This window comes from Schistocerca piceifrons, chromosome X (assembly GCF_021461385.2).
Source record: "Schistocerca piceifrons isolate TAMUIC-IGC-003096 chromosome X, iqSchPice1.1, whole genome shotgun sequence".
NCBI classification, from domain to species: Eukaryota; Metazoa; Arthropoda; class Insecta; order Orthoptera; family Acrididae; genus Schistocerca; species Schistocerca piceifrons.
The window spans coordinates 924,545,087-924,564,513 of NC_060149.1; the positions used below are offsets into that span (position 1 = coordinate 924,545,087).

The following is a 19,427-nucleotide window of genomic DNA, read 5'->3' on the forward strand; positions in this document are numbered from 1 at the left end:
TTGGATTTTGTGGGCGATCGTTCGATGTGAATTCTACCATTTCTCTCCAAATTCATGTATTATATTGAGCACAGTTTGGATATATGAACAACTGAGCTTACGTGTAATGAAATATATGCAAAATGTTTAACAGAAAAATTGGAAAGTTTCATATCTGCCGATATATTTTATTACCTTTGGTTATCGATATGTAAAAACAAATGACGAATTCGCGCGGTATTGAAGCGTGTTAGGTTGTTGCTTTGTGTATTGTTTATGTCATTGATTTGATTCTCCTTTAGAAAATAATTATGATAAACCTTCTTGAAGAGCCATGGTACCGACTATTGTGCAAGAGAAGAGATTTGAATCTGCAGTACACGTTAGGTGGCGGACAATCTTTCAGGTGAATGTTGACGTATGAAATAGCCTGCTTATTAAAAACCAGTGATAGCCTGAGTCTCTTAGTCAGGTCGCGTAATTTGGTAGTTTTGTATGTCAATTCATATTTATGTCGTAGGTATATGTTTTAACATATAGATAGCGAAACAGTGAGAAGCGTGACACCACAGTCATGAGTAATACGCCAGATCTCAAATAATAATGCAGCTTGTTCCGTATGAGAGCGAAGAACATTCTCATGTTATTATTTCCGATCCTATTTTTAAAAATGTAGACTAGATACATCATGAACTATTGAGTTAACATAAAAAGAAAGTAAGTAAGTTAGCGAAGGCCGTATTGCCGTAGTTATTTTTCATTTTGTTAGTTGTTATTGCGATATTACTGTTTTATGTCTATGCAAAGCATGCTTTCATTCCTGTTCTTTCAGGTCAGTACAGTTTCGTAACCATAAAGAGCCTTAATAAACCTTTAGTTTGCTAATATAGTTGCATTGTCTTCGCATAATGTTTTTGCTTTCTCTCAGTGTAATGTGGAACGGGTATTCAAAGTCTCATTTGAATAGAAGAAATGGTAAGGCAAAAACGACTTCGTTAATTTTGAGATGCCACCTTTTTTATGACCCGTATTAAACTTTGGGTGTTGCTGAAATGCTTTTATTAGTCCATAAATTGTTACATTAGTGTTAAAGCTTGCAGTAATTGTCATTCGTATTTGTAGTGCTGTATTTATTTGCTAAATATTTTCTCCATATATGGTATGAAGCCACGCATTTAATCGTTACTGAAGAGTTTAGCACAATTAATACTTCATGTACCATTGTTATTTTGTACCACATTTATTTATTTTTCCTTGGAAAATTATGGCCATAATGTCCCGTAGTGTCTAACGATGCATGTTCATATTTCATGTAACACTATAGCACATGGAATCAAAAACTTAGAAACAGTTATAATACAAATATTGAAAACAATCCTAGCTGTAACAAGAGGAAAAAGTATAAAATTGTATTTGATTGTGACAAGTAGAAACGTAGTGGTAAAGCACAGAAAGGTACACATTGTGTTTGGTCTGTGGCAGCAATGAATATGGAAGAACAGATGGAGAGATTGAGGAAAAGGAATTTCGTAAAATACAAGTAGGGTAAAAGAGGGAATTTATAAACTAGGGATAATTGGAAACAGCAGGTATAAAGTTTTGCTGGAGAGACGTTTATTATAATAATAATAATAGTAGTAAAAATTCTATTTTCATTTGGCTGATTACAGCAATAGACAAAGAGCATATATATATTACATAAACTACTATATCGAGGTAAATTGGTTTACGTACAATAGGTACATGTTAGAATACAGTATTTTCATCTTCAAAAAATTCATCAGTGGTGTAAAATGGATTGTTCACTAGTAGCTTGTATAATCTAGTTTTAAAAATATTTACAGGCAGTTCTTTAAAGTCAGCACGTAGTCTGTTAAACATCCTTAGTCCAAGAACTAGGTAGGAGTTCTGCGATTTTGATAATCTATTATATGGCACGTCTACAGATGATGTGTTTCTAGTATTATGGCTATGAATATCACTTTTCAACACGAAATTAGAGACATTGTTTCTATTGGTCAATAAAACATTGTAGATGAATAAGTTAACTACTGTAAGACACTGCAATTTAATAAACAGAGGTTTACAATGTTCTGTTTTATTAGAATCCGTTATTATTCTTATTACTTTCTTCTGTAAAACTAACATGTCATTTACATGACAGCTACTACCCCACAGTAAGATTCCATAAGAGATGATGCTTTGGAAGAAGGCAAAATATGCTGATCTCACATCTAGTCATTGGGAACATGTCGTTTTAAATTTCTAATTAGATAAATAACTCTTGAAAGCCTAGCTAATATATTTTTAATATGTGGTTCCCATGTCAATTTATTGTCAATAGTAACACCTAAAAATTTTACAGTTTCTAATTCTTGGTATTTAGGGGTCTCTTTGAGGCTAAAGTAAAGTGTCTGGGTTTTGTTTTCATTTAGTAAGAAGCCATTAGCTTTGAACCATAATGAGGACTGAGCAAGGGTATTTTCGGTCAGTGTTTTCGGTGTACCTAGATCAGAGCTTTTATGTAGAAAAGTTGTGTGAGAATTTTATGAATGAGAGCGGGTCATTAATCATTAGTATAAACAGTAAAGGTCCAAGCACCGACCCTTGAGGCACTCCATACCTAACATTAACCAAATTCGATTTCTTCCTACCAATGCACACAACTTGTTGCCAGTTCTCTAGAAAAGACCTGAACATATTTATACTGTTGTCATCAAAACCATAGTAACTAGCTTTCAGCACAGTGTCATGCTCTACACAGTCAAAGGCTCTGCTCAGGTCACAAAATGTAGCCTGGGCATAGTCCCTAGCGTTGAACACATCTAGGACTATTTTTACGAGGGAGTCCATTGCGTCTGTTGTGGATTTACCTTTCCTAAATCCAAACTGTTTATCACTAATTATATTTAGTTTACTTGCTCATACATAATTGTTTCTAAATTTTTTGAAAAAACAGGGGTAATGGATGTAGGTCTGTAACTAGCGGGACAGTTCTTTTCCCATTTTTTATATATGGGCACAACTCTAGAAATTTTTAGTGTGTCGGGGAACTTACTTTCAACTAGGCATTTGTTAACACAAAAAGTTAAAGGATAAATCACATAATCAGTAACATCTTTCAACAAATTATATGACACATCATAGTAATCAACACTAACTGAAGGTTTGAAATTTTTCACTATTTTTAGGATATTTTTTGGGCTCACTTCTATGTTATGCAGTTTCTTTGCTTCATTTATTCCCTTCCTATACTTGTATTTAGCTTTAGCACACAGTTCTTTATACAGTTCTGATTTACTGGTTTTGTACAGACTAGAATACAGCATAACAGTATTTTTCAGTTGCCCTAACTGTGGAGTATACCATTCCTTTGTTTTCCTTTTCTTGTAATTACTACTAATATTCACTGTACATTTTTTCAGAGGGATGGTATTTTCAAATATATTTAAAAATATGGAGAAAAACTTGGTGAAAACAATATCAGGTATCAACTATGCATTTTAGTGTGGTTCACGAAATTCTGACACTCTTGGAACATCCTCTGATGTCCCATTTCTTTTATGACATTATGTAAGTTAGATCTTTTAATGTTTCACGAAAATACAGGCTTCCTCACCGTAGCTGCGCAAGCGCAGTGACGCCTCTTTGTCTGGCGCTCTCTGGCAACTGCTGAAATGAATCTATTTCTAACAGGTCACAGGAAAATTGTGGTGTCACCGCCAGACACCACACTTGCTAGGTGGTAGCTTAAATCGGCCGCGGTCCATTTAGTACATGTCGGACCCGCGTGTCGCCACTGTGTAATCGCAGACCTAGCGCCACCACCGAGGCAGGTCTCGTGATACGAGAGAGCACTCGCCCCAGTTGTACGAGAACCTAGCTACCGCACAGTTGTACGAGAACCTAGCTACCGACCAGATGTACGAAGCCTTTCTCTCTCATTAGCCGAGAGACAGAATAGCCAACAGCTAAGTTAATGGCTACGAACTAGCAAGGCGCCATTAGCCATACAGTGATTGAACTTAAAGTCTCCTGTGTATCGTCAAGATCGATGTACCACAATGATATTAAAGATAAGTATTAAACCTGCTCCGTACTTTTCTTCCTAACATTAATTACGTATCCTGTTCCAGTACTTCACGTCCGTCTGCGTTAGTCTAGCGTGCATTTTCAGCCATCTCAACTTCATGGTGTCGGCCCAGCTACCGACACAACAAAAATATTGCAAATTGTGGGTCGAAAAGCTTTATTTTCAAAGTAAATTTCCTTTTATGCAAGATGAACTATGTGCGAGAATGTACGATGAAATTATTAAATCACAGAGCGTTTGCTTTCATTTAAAAATCAACTCTTTCATAAATGGTTCAAGTGGCTCTGAGCACTGTGGGACTTAACATATGAGGTCATCGGGCCCCTAGAACTTAGAACTGCTTAAACCTAACTGACCTAAGGACATCACACACCTCCATGCCCGAGGCAGGATTCGAACCTGCGACCGTAGCAGCAGTGCGGTTCCGGACTGAAGCGCCTAGAACCACTCGGCCACCGTGGCCGGCAAATCAATGCTTTGATGACGAGCCATTTAGAAGAATTTAGAGCCCAGAAGAGCAGAGATTTATATTGGTATTAAAAATTTTACTGGCGTATTTGTGCGCTGTATCTTAAAGTGTAACATGCCCTAAACAGATCAACATTATATGTGAAAGCTTAGCTTCTCTTGTAGCTTATTAATCTTCGAGACAAATATTGTATACAAAAGCTTTGCTTTTCTTGTAGCAACACTATGTACAGTAACTTACTTTTGCTGTTGGAATTCGAATTTATACTTTCTAAACACAAAAATATGCAGCGGTCATGTTGCTGCATATCAAAGATCTTTTCAAACATGTCCCCCCCCCCCCCCCCCGGAGTTTCGAGAGGTTGTAACAATGGAAAATTGTACTGAAATGCGGGAGGATCTGCAACGAATTGACACATGGTGTAGGGAATGGCAATTGAATCTCAATGTAGACAAGTGTAATGTGCTGCAAATACATAGAAAGAAAGATCCTTTATCATTTAGCTACAATATAGCAGGTCAGCAACTGGAAGCAGTTAATTCCATAAATTATCAGGGAGTAGGCATTAGGAGTGATTTAAAATTGAATGACCATATAAAATTAATCATCGGTAAAGCAGATGCCAGACTGAGATTCATTGGAAGAATCTTAAGGGAATGCAATCTGAAAAAAAAGGAAGTAGGTTACAGTACACTTGTTCACCGACTGCTTGAATATCCGCTGTGGGATCCGTACCAGATAGGGTTGATAGAAGAGATAGAGAAGATCCAATGGAGAGCAGCGCGCTTCATTACAGGATCATTTAGCAATCGCGAAAGCGTTACGGAGATGATAGATAAACTCCAGTGGAAGACTCTGCACGAGAGATACTCAGTAGCTCGGTACGGGCTTTTGTTCGAGTTTCGAGAACATACCTTCACTGAGGAGTCAAGCAGTATATTGCTCCCTCCTACGTATATCTGGCGAACAGACCATGAGAATAAAACCAGAGAGATTAGAGCCCACACACGGGCATACCGACAATCTTTCTTTCCATGAACAATACGAGACTGGAATAGAAGGGAGAACCAATTGAGGTACTCAAGGTACCTTCCGCCACACACCGTCAGGTGGCTTACGGAGTATGGATGTAGATGTAAAGACAATTCAAAATATCATTCATCCATAACACTGGGCAACAAATTTTCACATTCAGAACAATGCACAAATTTTGAGGTGTCTCTTAATATATTTCAGGTGTGCTGAATCTAAATCTGCAAATGTTTCCTTGCATCATCTCAGATTTCTTTCCAGAACAGAGATTAGTGTAACATTCAATACACAGATGCAGTGGATTTAAGACACACTTCCCTTACAGTGTTTTAAGAAAAATAATAATGCATTCACTGTTAGAAATGACTAAATATTTAAGTATTGTTGATTTTATGTATCTCTACAAGCCACATGTTTATAAACAAAAATTAACATGTTGTAAGTTAGAAAATTTCACGCAAAACCATCATAGCATACATACTTGTCACCGTAGGTACACTGAGATTTTAGAGACAACTTATTTGTTGTAAAACATACAGTTAGATTAGCAAATACGCACTATGAGCTTGTTTTTTACATGTGAAGCTTCTTCTGTTTGGCCTCCTTTTATAAGCCCTTCTAGATGTGTCCCTTATCATCATTCAAAAGTAGTTGGTGAGCATTGTGATGCTCCTGCTACCTTGGTATCTCGTTTTTAATTCCCTGAGATCTTGGTGGAATCTCTCCCCATGTTCTTCACTGTAATCCTCAAGGGTCTTAGGAAAGTATTCCAAGTGAGAATGTATCATGTGGACCTTGAGACTCACATTACATCAATGTTCCTTGACTGCATTAAACATTTTGTTCACCAAGTATTTGTACTCTGGGTCTTTTGTGTTACCTAGAAACTTTGTAACTGTATCTCGGAATTAATTTTTCTGTCAAAAGTATCATCACAAAGCAGCTTCCTGATATCTGTACCTGTAAATATACCTTCTTACACTTTTGCATTGCTTAAAGCAGGGAACTTTTCACTAATGTACAAGAAGCAATGCCCTTCATTGTCCAAGGCTTAAACAGATCGTTTCATGGGCCCTAATTTAATATGGACAGACGGTAAGAGTACATCAAATGCCTCAGTAAGACTCTTCTTACAATTTTTTGAACCAACATCCTTGTCTTCGGGGTCATTCCTTCTGAACCCAGTGCTGTGCCACTGATCGATTGTCTCATTCGCAAATGAAACATGGTTGTTTTGTAGAACTTAACTGTTGACCCAACAGGAGTGAGATAACTTTGAAAACTCCACACACTTGCCATTTATGTTCTTCATATTTTGTCTTAGTCAGTAGTGGTTCCAAATTATCATTAAACTCTTCGCAAATCATGGCATAACCAACTGGAAGTGTAACAAATAAATTCCCATTATGTAGGAGGACATTCTTCAAACTGCATTTTGACACATCAATAAAAAGTCTCCATTCATTAGGGTTATAATTAGGTAGTTCCATCCTAAGCATCATTTGCTGGATGTTGTTACAAAATATTAGTTCATCTTCTTCTGAATAATATGGAGCAAATTCTAGTTCTCGTTTTCTGTACCAACTGTATGAAGTCTTCACACAGAGCAATTTTATTCATTAAGCCCTGAAACCAGTATTTCTGCAGATTCCTTTGAGAGCCCAAGATTACGATCATTCAATTTTGCTTGAGTTGAAGGTCTGGATATGTTTGAAGTATCGTGTGGTTCGTAGTCACTACCTGTGTCACTACTGCAGATTTCAGATTTAGATGTAGATGCAGAAAAGTTGTCTGGTCTTTTAGGGACATGGACATTTGAACCGTGGGACATGAGCAGAATAGCAAATGGAATGTTTAGGTATGTTGTGTTGTACCTGTTTCTTACATTATACCCTGTCAGATTGCAGAAGCAAAAATAAGTCTGTTCCATGGTTACTTTGTTCACCATATCGTGGACACCCTAAAGGAGGCCTACCACTCTTATGTGGGTATGTGTGTAGTGCACACGGGTCCCCAAGCTATTGCAGCCTTTATTCTTTTCTGGGCTGCTTTACCTTCACCTTCCCTTTCCTTGTTCCTATCCCTTGGCCCCTTCCTGTCCCTCTCTTGGTGTTCTTCATGTTGGCCCAGCTATCCTCATGTCTTTGCTTTATCCTGCAGTTTTGGTTGGTTGCTTTTCCTCTTCCTTTTTGGATGTTTTTTTTTTCCTCTTCCTTTTTGGATGTTTTTTGTCCCCCTCAGGGGTTTGACCTCCATCTCTAAATTTGAAATCTGTAGTGTGAGCTACGTGGGGAAGAACTCCCTCCCTAGCATCTTTAGCATGGGTTCCTCTCCCCCTCTTCCTCACCCTCTTCCTGTCCCTTTTCCCCCCTTCCCCTCCCTCCACGGCCATAGCCCATTCGCCTCCTTGCTAGGCCATCAGCTCGGTAGCCAGTCCGTGTGGTGGGGCTGTTGCGTACCCATTTGGCTGAGTCCCCTGACACCACAGGGATTACACTGCTGGTACCCATGCTGTGAAGGCCTTGTGTAAGCCTAGCAGTGATTGCCCATCTTTTCAGGCCATCGGAACTCCTGGCAATGACCATTTTGCCAGGCAGCTGTTGCTGTGGCTGGGTGGCGCCCACAAGACGAGCTTCTGTTAGGAGTGGGTGGTACTAGGGCAGACATTTGGAACATGAAACGTGTTAAACTCTCTGGCTGCTCTTCTGCGGTCACATTTCTTCCTCGACATAGTTACGTCTCAGTTGCTGTTTCTGCATTCCCAGCCTTACTCTCCTTGGCTACCCCATGGGAGAAGGGCCAGGCGTGCCGGCTTGAGGTGAAACCCTTTCCCTGCATTCTGGTCTGTAGTAGGACTGACGGGAGACTTTTGCCACCACTAAACCCCTTTTGTTAGTGGAACATATTGAAGACAAGTTTGTTGAAGTTGAGTCATTAAGCAAGATGAGATCTGCCTCTCTCCTTATAAAGACAACTTCTGCCAGTCAGTCGGCCACCCTCTGTGCCTGCGACCATTTAGGTGACATCCCTGTGACTATCGCTCCTCACTCGATATGACACAGGGTGTAATCTTCCATAGGGACCTTCTCCTCCCGTCTGATGATGGACTTAGGTCTAATCTGGAAGGACGTGGTGTTCATTTCATCTGGCGTTGTCAGAGATGCCCTCAGGACCCTCATGTAGACACTGGCGCTTTCATCCTGCCATTTGAGTGGGATACCCTGCCTGAGAAGGTCAAAGTAATGGTGTACAGATGCAATGTGAAACCGTACATCCCACCTCCCATGCTTTGCTTTCATTGCCTCAAGTTTGGCCATGCAATGCCACCCTCATCTGTGGTAACTGTGGCCACACTCTTCATGTGGGAAGCCCTTGCACTGTCCCCCTGCGGGTCTGGGGGTTAGAATAGGCCTGAGGTATCCCTTCCTGTCGTAAGAGGTGACTAAAAGGAGTCTCTCACTTTTCGGTCCTAAAAGTTCAGGTCCTATTTTATGGTTTGACCTGCCACTTTCAAATTCTACAGAAGTGTGTTCAATATGGGGAAGGACACCTTACATGGTGCATGAGCTATCCATAGTGCCCTTAGATTCGATCTACTGAACCTCTTGTCACTGCTTTGCATTTCCACCTGCAATTCAACTATTTGAGCATCGACACTTTCCAGGGTATGTCATCTTCTTCCGTTGTCTCCTGTCCTTTTTCACCCCCCATGAAAATATTGGATTTGTCTGCTCCCAGTATCCAGCACGGTAGCCAGTCTGTTGTGGTAGGACCATCATGTACCCAATTGGTGGAAGCCCCTGACAACACGGATCGCACTGCTGATGCCTGAGCTGTAAACTCCCCACATATGCCAAGGAGTAGATGCCTGTCTTCCTGGGTCATCAGGACTCCTGGCAACGGCCATCATGCCAGTTGGCCTTTGCTGTGGCTGGGTGGCGCCCATGGGGAGAGCCCGTGATTGGAGTGGGTGGCATCAGGGTGGATGACCCCTAATGAAGCGGACTAAGTCATCTCTTGCTGGTGACTGTATGGGGCCAGCATTCTCTAAGAAGGGCAAGATTGAGTACAATGCTGACAGATATGACCCTAAATCATTTCCCTCCCTCGGTACCCCATGGGAGGAATGTAGGGCTACAGGAAGAAGAGAGCCATATTCCCCTCGGTATTTAGTCTGTAGCACAATGGACAGGGACTCCTTTCTACCTATGAAGCCTCAGTTTTTTGTTAAACATCTTTAGGATAAGTTTGGGGAAGTGATAGCACTGTCCAAGATGAGAAGCAGTGCAGTCTTGATTTAGACAGCATCCCCATCCCAATCCCGGGTGTTACTTGCTTGTGACTGGCTGGGTGATATTCCTGTTTCTGTAACTCCCATAAAAGCCTCAACACGGTCCAGGGAAGTATTTTCCATCGCGACCTCCTCTTGCAGTCTGATGACAAGCTCCTCACAAATCTAGAATGGCAGGATGTTCATTTCATCTGGCGTGTTTACAGGGGTCCCAAAGACAACAGGGTTGCTACCAGTGCCTTCATCTTGGACTTTGAGGTTGATTCATTGCCTGTGAAGGTGATGGTTTACCGTTGTGGTGATAATCCATATGTCCCTCCCCTTATGCAGTGCTGTAAGTGCTGGAAATTCAGGCACATGTCTTTCCACTGCATTTCCAACACCACATTTCGAGACTGTGGATGTCCACTGCATCCAGATACTCCCTCCCATTTGTTTCAAGCACTTCCCCTGCTCGCCAGATTGCATTGTGCTCCAAAAGGAGCAGAAAATCATGTAGTACAAGACCCTGGACCAGTTGACTTATCAAGAGGCTAAATGTAAATTTGAACGATTACACCCCATTTGGTTGACGTCCACATACGCTGCAGCTACATTACCATTGCCATCACAAGTACCAGTCGTACCAAACTCTGTGCCACGAACAGTGGGCCCTCCAGGTCTCCAGAATACATCCGTCCCCTTGGTGGTAGGGGGAAAATCTCCTTCCAGTGCTCCCAGAGTACCTACTTCTGGAGCAAGGCTCCCCCAAATGCAGGGGACGTCAGACCTCTCCCCCCACCTGGAGAAGCAACAGCCTCCTCCAGGTCCTCTCATGTGGAAGGGTTCCCTTGGGACCCTCTCTCACGAGCTCTCCACTAATGCCACAGCGGACACTCGCCAGTGGCTGAAGGAGCCGAAAGCTGCTGGACGAAGAGCTTCACTGTCGTCGTCTGTGCCTGAAGCTACTTCAGAGTAGTTCTCCCAGCAAGCCCCAAAGAGAAGCGAGAGGGCAAGCAAACAAAGAAGTCTGCTAAGAAAAAGGACCCTCCGGTGGCCCCCAACACCACCACTCCCTACCAATTCTGCACCTGCAGATGAGGTGGAGATCTCAGCATCCCCTGAGGATCTATATCTCACTGATGCCTCGTTCACAATTGAAATGGATACAAATACTCAATTGGTGGCAGCAGGTGGCTCTGAGGTGTAACCTGCCTCCTTGCAGGCTTCATGCTGTCCCATCCTCACAATAACATCATCCTCCAGTGGAATTGCTGCAGTTTTTTCCACCACCTGGCTGAGCTACGGCAACTGGTAAGCTTTACACCTGCTTGCTGCATTGCCCTCCAGGAACCCTAGTTCCCGGTAATGCGGACCCCTGCCCTTTGCGGCTATAGGGGATATTGCAAGAACCGTAGCAACTATAATAGAGTGTCAGGTGGAGTTTGTGTCTGTGTCCTGAACTCAGTATGCAGTGAACCTGTGCCCCTTCAAACCACTCTTAAAGCTGTGGCTGTCAGGATGACAACACAGGAAGTAAGTGTCTGCAATGTATATCTTCCTCCAGATGGTGCAGTACCCCAGAATGCATTGGCTGCACTGATTCATCAACTCCCTAAACCTTTCCTACTTTTGGGAGATTTTAACACCCATAACCCCTTGTGGGGTAGCACTGTGCTTACTGGCCGTAGTAGAGATGTCGAAAATTTCCTGCCTCAACTTGACCTCTGCCTCTTAAATACAGGTGCCTCCACACCTTTCAGTGCGGCTCATGGCACTTACTCGGCCATTGATTTATCCCTCTGCAGCCCAGGACTTCTCCCATCTGTCCACTGGAGAGCCCACAATGACGTGTGCGGTAGTGACCACGTTCCCATCTTCCTGTCACTCCCCCAGCGCCATTCCCCTGGACGTCTACCAAGGTGGGCTTTTAAACAAGGCAGACTGGGAAGCTTTCACCTCTGCTGTCACTATTGAATCTCCCCCACATGGCACCACCGATGTGGTAGTTGAGTAGGCCACTAGAATGATCGTTTCTGCAGTGGAAAACACGATCCCTTGTTCTGTAGGGTGCCCCCCGGTGAAAGTCACAACAAACTATGTGCCCTTAAGGGGACTACGAATGTGTGAAAGACCTCCAATGTGGTTCTCTGCTGGCTCTGCATTGTCCATTCCATATGTGGCTAACACATGGCTACCTCCTCCGTCGCGAGGACCCATCTCAGTTTCACTGTGGCTCACATGACTGTCATCCACATCTTGTTGGACTGCCCATTTTTAGCTGCTGTGTGGCAGACTTTTAATCTTCCTAGCACCCTACCTTCGGTGTTGGGCAACCTTGGTCGTCGCTGGAAATCACTGAGGCCATTAAAGAGCGTCGGCGAGCTCTCCAGCGACAAAAGCGGCTCCCTTTCCCAGAGCACCCAATAGCTTTTAAACGGCTCCATGCCCATATTCGCCAGCTTATGAAAAGACGGAAACAGGCATGTTGGGAGAGGTACGTCTCGACCATTGGGTACCATATGTCACCTTCCCAAGTCTGGACGATCAGACGTGTTTGTGGGCACCAGACACTGGCAGGTGTTACTGGCATTAACATCAGTGGTGTGTTATCTACCGACACAAACACAATTGCCGAGCACTTTGCTGAGCATTATGCTCGAGCCTCCGCGTCAGAGAATTATCCCCCAGCATTTCACACCCTCAAACGGCGGGTGGAAAGGAAAGCCCTCTTGTCCACTGAACATCACAGTGCTCCATTTATAGAGTGGGAGCTCCTCAGTGTCCTTGCACATTGCCCTGACACAGCTCCTGGGCCAGATCGGATCCACAGTCAGATGATCAAACATCTCTTGTCCGACTACAAGTGACATCTCCTCCTCATCTTCAACCGGATCTGGTACGCTGGCGTCTTTCCATTGCAAGGGTGGGAGAGCACCATCATTCCAGTGCTCAAACCCAGTAAAAACCCGCTTGATGTGGATAGATAGCTATTGGCCCATCAGCCTCACCAACATTCTCTGTAAGCTGTTAAAGGTATGGTAAGACGGCCATTGTGGTGGGTCTTGGAGTCACATGGCCTACTGGCTCCATGCCAGGGCAGTTTCTTCCAGGGTCGTTCTACCCTTGATAATCTAGTTTCCCTCGAGTCTGCCATCAGAACAGCCTTTTTTGATTTACGAAAAGCTTATGACATGACCTGGCGACATCATATCCTTGACACATTATATGAGTGGGGTCTCCGGGGTCCACTCCCGATTTTTATTCAAAATTTCCTATCCCTCCATACTGTCCGTGTCCAAGTTAGTGCCTCCCATAGTTCCCCCCATAATGAGGAGAATGGGGTGCCGCAGGGCTCTGTATTGAGTGTATCTCTATTTTTAGTGGCCATTAATGGTGTAGCAGCAGCTGTAGGGCTGTCTTTCTCACCTTCTCTGTATGCATATGACTTCTGCATTTCGTACTGCTCCTCCAGTACTGGTGTTGCTGAGCGGCGCCTACAGATAGCCATCCACAAGGCACAGTCATGGGTTCTAGCTCACGGCTTCCAGTTTTCATCTGCGAAGTCGTGTGTCATGCACTTCTGTTGGCATCGTACTGTTCATCCAGAACCAGAACTTTACCTTAATGATGATCCACTCACTGTAGTGGGGACATATCAATTCTTAGGACTGGTTTTCGATGCTCGATTGACATGGCTTCCACATCTTCGTCAGCTTAAGCGAAAGTGCTGGTGGCACCGCAATGCCCTCTACTGCCTGAGCAACACCAACTGGGGTGCAGATCGCTCTACATTGCTGCAGCTCTACAGAGCTCTTGTCATTCCCACCTTGACTATGGGAATCTGGTTTATGGTTTGGCGGTGCCCTCAGCATTGCGTTTACTCGACCTAGTGCGCCACTGTGGTGTTCGACTGGCAACAGGAGCTTTTAGGACAAGTCCGGTGACCAGCGTCCTGGTGGAGGCTAGAGTCCCTCCATTGAAGGTTAGCCATGCACAACCGCTCGCCAGTTAAGTTGCCACACATTCGTAGTTCTCCTGAGCATCTGAATTAGCGGTTCATCTCCTGCATCAGAGGCCCAGGTCAGGGCTTAAGATTGTGGTTCACGTCCGACCTCTTCTGTCTGAAGTGGAGTCCTTGCCTTTACCACCTATACTTGAGGTCCATTCACGTACACCTCCATGGTGTACACCTAGGCCGGATCTTCGCCTGGGCCTTTTACATGGTCCTAAGGACTCAGTTAATCCCGCAGCTCTCTGCTGTCACTTCCTCTCGATTCTTGACATGTACCAGGACCATTAAGTGGTTTACACTGATGGCTTGATGGTCACGTTGGCTTCGCATATGTTCGTGGAGGACATATTCATCAGCACTCCTTTCCAGATGGGTGCAGTATTTTCACTGCAGAGCTGGTGGCCATTTCTCGTGCTCTTGAGCCCATTCGCTCATGCCTTGCTGAGTTGTTTCTTCTCTGTACTGACTCCTTGAGCAGCGTACAAGCTATTGACCAGTGCTACCCCCGCCATCCTTTGGTAGCGACCATCCAGGAGTCCATCTATGCCCTGGAACGGTCCAGTTGTTCCGTGGTGTTTGTGTGGACCCCAGGCCACGTCGGAATCCCAGGAAATAAACTTGCCGGCAGGCTGGTCAAACAGGCTACATGGAAACCACTTCTGGAGATCGGCGTCCCTGTACCTGCGATCATTATTATGCTGCAAGGTTTTTCAGCTTTGGGAGTGGAATGGTATAATCTCAGTATGCACAACAAACTATGTGCCCTTAAGGGGACTACGAAAGTGTGAAAGACCTCCAATGTGGTTCTCTGCCGGCTCTGCATTGGCCATATGTGGCTAACACATGGCTACCTCCTAGGTCGCAAGCACCCACCTCAGTGTCACCGTGGCTCTCATATGACTGTCATCCACATCTTGTTGGACTGCCGACTTTTAGCCCCTCTGCGGCGGACTTTTAATATTCCTAGCACCCTACCTTTGGTGTTGGGCAACAATGCCTCAACAGCAAATTTAGTTATATGTTTTATTCGTGAGGGAGGTTTTTATCGTACCAGCTAAGGGTGGGCATTTAGCCTTCTCTCTGAGGTCGCCACCCTCCCTCCATTTTAACTCTGTCACACTTTCTTTGCATTTGTTTGTCTTGTTGGTTGCCTTTTCCCTAATTCTGTTCATCTCGCCTTGTCTTTTTGGGGTGGATATTTTAATGTATTACAGAGTGGCTAGCTCATCCTCTTTTATTATTGTGATCAGCCAGCCCGGACCATATGCTCTATGGTTTTAATACCTTTTTCCACTTTTCCTTGTAGTGTATGTTTTCCCCATTTTTTGTTTGTTCCATTCGTTTTCTTTTTAGGTATGGTGTTGGGTATTTTTGTACCTTTGTACCTTGAGCCTTGCTTATGTCAGGAAAAAGTGATTGATGACCCTGTAGTTTGGTCCCTTATATCCCAATCCAACCAACCATTCTCCCTGCTCACCGGATGTGTCCAGTGTACATGAAGGAAAAAAGAATTCAGGGAAAAAATCCTTGACCGTTTCAGGCCCAGAAGAAGTTTGACAGACTTCACCCTGTAAATTTCTCCTGTACCTTGGCCTCAGTTATGTCTCCCCCTCGTCATCCAGCCCCTTACACCCATCCTCCCACCTTTCCCTTTCTTCATTATAGGCAGCTTCTGGCCCTTCCCACGCAGGAACCACTCCTCCTCCTTGGCCTGGGAAGGCATCCCCTTCTCTGGCTCCTGCTAAGGATGGGGCTCCCTCTTGGAACACCACTTCCCGGCGTTCTCAGGATAGGAAGCTTGCACCCATGGGTCGGACGAAAGACCCGTGCTCAGAGGGCCCCAAAGCCACTCCCCCTCTGTCTGATCCCAACTGCACTGTCACTGATTGCCTTACTGATAATGCCTCTGAGGGAGAAGAAGAAGCAGCGCAAGTCAAAGGATGAGGCTTCCTGGGGGGCTTTGCCACCCCCTCCCCCTTTCCTCATCCCGAATCCGACCCAGTTTTTATGGATGTCACCCCATTCTCACTGGTGATGACCACTGACCGAGTGACGTGACCTCCTGTTGGCTTCTTTATGTCTAACATGAACTCGCACGACATGATACTCCAGTGGAATTGCAATGGATATCATCACCACCTACCAGAAATACAGGGACTGACGACCTCAGCAGTTTGGTCCCATAGGAACTTACCACTACCACCACCAGAAATACAGTGCCTTGTTTCGTCCTACTCCGTGTTCTTTCTTGCTGTTCAAGAAACACACTTTTGTGATGACCACTTTTCAATGTTTCATGGCTATCAGGCATTCTGTCAGAACTGGGCCTGCCCCGGGATAGTGTCTTGAGGGGTTTGCACTTTGGTTCACACTTATGTCATTAGGGACTGGATCTCTCTTCATACTGACCTGGAAGCAATAATGATAAGACTTCAAATGACTCTGGCAATCACAGTTTGTTGTGTCTACCTCCCTCCAGGTAGGCCACTTCCTTATGTTGTACTGTCTACCTTAATACGGCAACTCCTGCCCCAGTTTCTCCTCCTCAGGGACTTCAAAAGCACACCACCCCGTGTGGGGGAGTGCCACTTTGACAGGTTAGGGTCTTCTAATTGAACAACTTATTACAGACTTTGAATTGTGTCTCCTCGGTAATGATTCCCCTACCCACTTCAGTGCCACTCATGGCACCTTTACTGCTATCGATCTCACAATCTCCTCCCCTGTTCTCGTGGCTTCTGTGCTTTGGTCACCCCATGATGATCTTTGTGGCAGTGACCTCTTTCCGGTGATTCTATCGTTTCCGTGCCGCTGCCAGGCAGGTGAGCCCCCACATTGGGCTTTGTGCAGAGCCAATAGGCATTCATATATGTCTGCTGTGCAGTTTGACATGTATATCTCAAATTGCATTGTTGAAGTTGTGCAGGGCATCTCTACCACTATTCTTCATGTTGATGGCAATGCTGTCCCCCTATCCACAGGTCCCCCTCGTCGTCAACCAATACCGTGGTGGGTGAAGGACATAGCAATTGCTGTCCAGGACCACCGACGGGTGCTGCAGTGATTTAAACAACACCCTTCACAGGCCAACCTCCTCACTGTTAAGTGTCTCCATGCCGAGGCTTGTTACATTATTAAGCAGAGTAAAAAGAAATGCTGGGAGCGCTATGTTTCTTCCCTGGGGACGTATACCTCTTCATTGCAGGTTTGGTCCAAGCTCCGTAATCTTCTGGGCCATCAATGACAGTCAACTGCCCAGGGCCTTATCCTCCAAGGTGCTGTGTGTACTGATCCATTGGTCCTTGCAGAACACCTCACGACACACTTTGAAACAGCATTGATGTCCTCTCCCAGTCCTGCTACCTTTCCCTGCCAAAAACACCGAGTTGAACAGACCCCCCTCTGTTTCAACCCTCACCAAGCTGAACCCTATAATGAACCCTTCACTGAATGGGAATTCTTGCAGGCTCTTACTTCACCTGACATGGCCCCAGGTCCGATTCCATCCACAACTAGATGATTCGACACATGGATGTTACACAGAGGCAACATCTACTCATGATCTTCAACCTCATTTGGTTCACGGATGCACCGTTTGGCTAAAGAAGCTGGTACTTAACCCCACCTACCCTTTCACGACTCCAGCTGCAGATATGTGGATCTATGTCAAATCTCTCTTTGCCCAAAAGTGGAATGACATCTGGTGCGCCACTGCTCCCAGTAATAAACTGCACAATCAAGGAGACTACTGCAATTTGGTGCTCTTCCTTCTCCTCCTCTTGGAAGGAGTCCACTGTCTTATGCCGTCTACACATTGGTCATATAAGGCTCACCCATTGTTTCCTTCTGTGTAATGAACCACTCCCACAGTGTGGTTGTGGAGCCAGACTGACGGTATCCAATGTATTGGTAGAATGTCCCCTTCTTTTGGCCCTTCGTACTAAGTATAGTCTTCCAGATTCGTTTTAATATTAGCAGACAATTAACAGATTGTTGAACTGGTCCTCAGTTTCCTCTGTGAAAGTGGTTTTTATTTCCAGATATAAGGTTATGCATTACTCCTACAGCAAGGGGCCTTGCCTCTCTTCATGTTTTCTCCTTCTGGGATTGCATGGCTACTCCCCTGTGGAAATACTGCTCTTTTTTTCCAGTTTTTACGTTTGGTCTAACGTTTTATACCTTCTACTGTGTGTGTTTTAACTTCCTCATTTTATAGTTGACTCCCCCCCCCCCCCCCCCCCCCCCTCCCCCCGGTGGGATCCATCTACTTTTAGTGGGCCCTCTCTCTTCTTTGAGTAACTTTGGAATTGTGGGAACGATGACCTCGCTGTTTGGTCCGATTACCCCTCTCAATCGACTGTTCAGGTTGTTTGGTTCATGTCCTGCATACTTTGTGTGGAGCCCACGATTTGTCCTAGTCACTGAGCTGTAGATCAAAATAAGAACAATATGCTTTCTTCTAAAATGTAGCTACGTTTCATTGTTGCTTCGTAGGAATAAAGTGTCTGCTCACGAAACAGAAAATGTCAGGACTGGTTTTGCAACCTTGATGTGACATTTTGATTTTGGATTAATCACTGGAATTCACTGCTTCAAAGCTATACAATGCTGTCAAACCTAAGACAAAAGAACATGCACAATTAGACTTAAAAATAAACGTTAAGTTGCAAGTACTGTAAAACAAGGGTTCAGAAAATTTCACATAATGGAAATTTGTAAACTGTAATTTGTGAGGAAATGTGATGTGATAGGTTTTTTCTGGGTTCAAATCTGGATTCTGTGGGTACGTTTCACCCTAGTACCCCCTGCCCCGGCTGCCAGATAATTGTGTTTGGCGAGTATCTTCGTACTTAGATCTAATGCTGGTTCCCAAGCCTTGCTGAGATTATAGCTGCAGACCTAGTTTGATGAGTGACTGTGGTACAAATTTAGATTGCCTCTCAGACAATACTGTCCCAGTATTTTGAAGTTTGCAGTAAGATCGTGATACGTTTGTATTCCATCACGTTTCTCGAACAGACAGTGCTCTGTGACCGCCGACTTTGTGGTATACATTAGTGAAGTGGGCCACTGCCGTTCTCGGCATCGATCTCTGGTAGTGCTTACTGTTTGGCATATGTCTTGCCACATTGGCACGGAATCTTACGAACCTCGGCCTTCAACAAACTGCGGTTATCTTTGATGCTCCTCAATGATGTCCGTGTTTTTATTGGGCAAGCAAAAGGCAATTTTTACACAGTGCTTTTTCAGTATGTGTCAGATTTTTCTTGATAGTGAACTAGTGTACAGTATAAAGGCAGTGGATACCTCTTCCTACATGACTTCTTCAGTTTCCACAAGTTGTACTGTGGTGCAGTGGTGGAGATCATGTTTAATTTGCCATTCAGAGAAACTGTTTCTTCAGAACACAGTTCTGAAGTGTTCCAGTTCGTGGGGCAGATTCCCTGCATCTGAGTTGGTGGGTACCCTGTGTACTAGCACTTTTAGTAACCTATTCCTCTGTGCACAGTGGTGGCAGTTGTCTGTATGCAAATATAGAGCATTGCGTGTTTTCTTCTGATATATACTG

The 19,427-nt window shown here is 44.3% G+C and overlaps 1 protein-coding gene across 1 annotated transcript in view; it reads left to right on the top strand.

Annotated features, from left to right (window-relative positions):
- Positions 1-212: 212 nt before the first annotated feature.
- LOC124721141 (N-glycosylase/DNA lyase) overlaps positions 213-19,427 on the top strand; it is a 49,716-nt gene continuing 30,501 nt past the window's right edge. Inside the window, exon 1 of the mRNA XM_047245960.1 lies at positions 213-385. Within this exon, the coding sequence (XP_047101916.1) occupies positions 291-385 (95 nt within the window). The 5' untranslated portion in view covers positions 213-290. The remainder of the gene's footprint in view (positions 386-19,427) is intronic.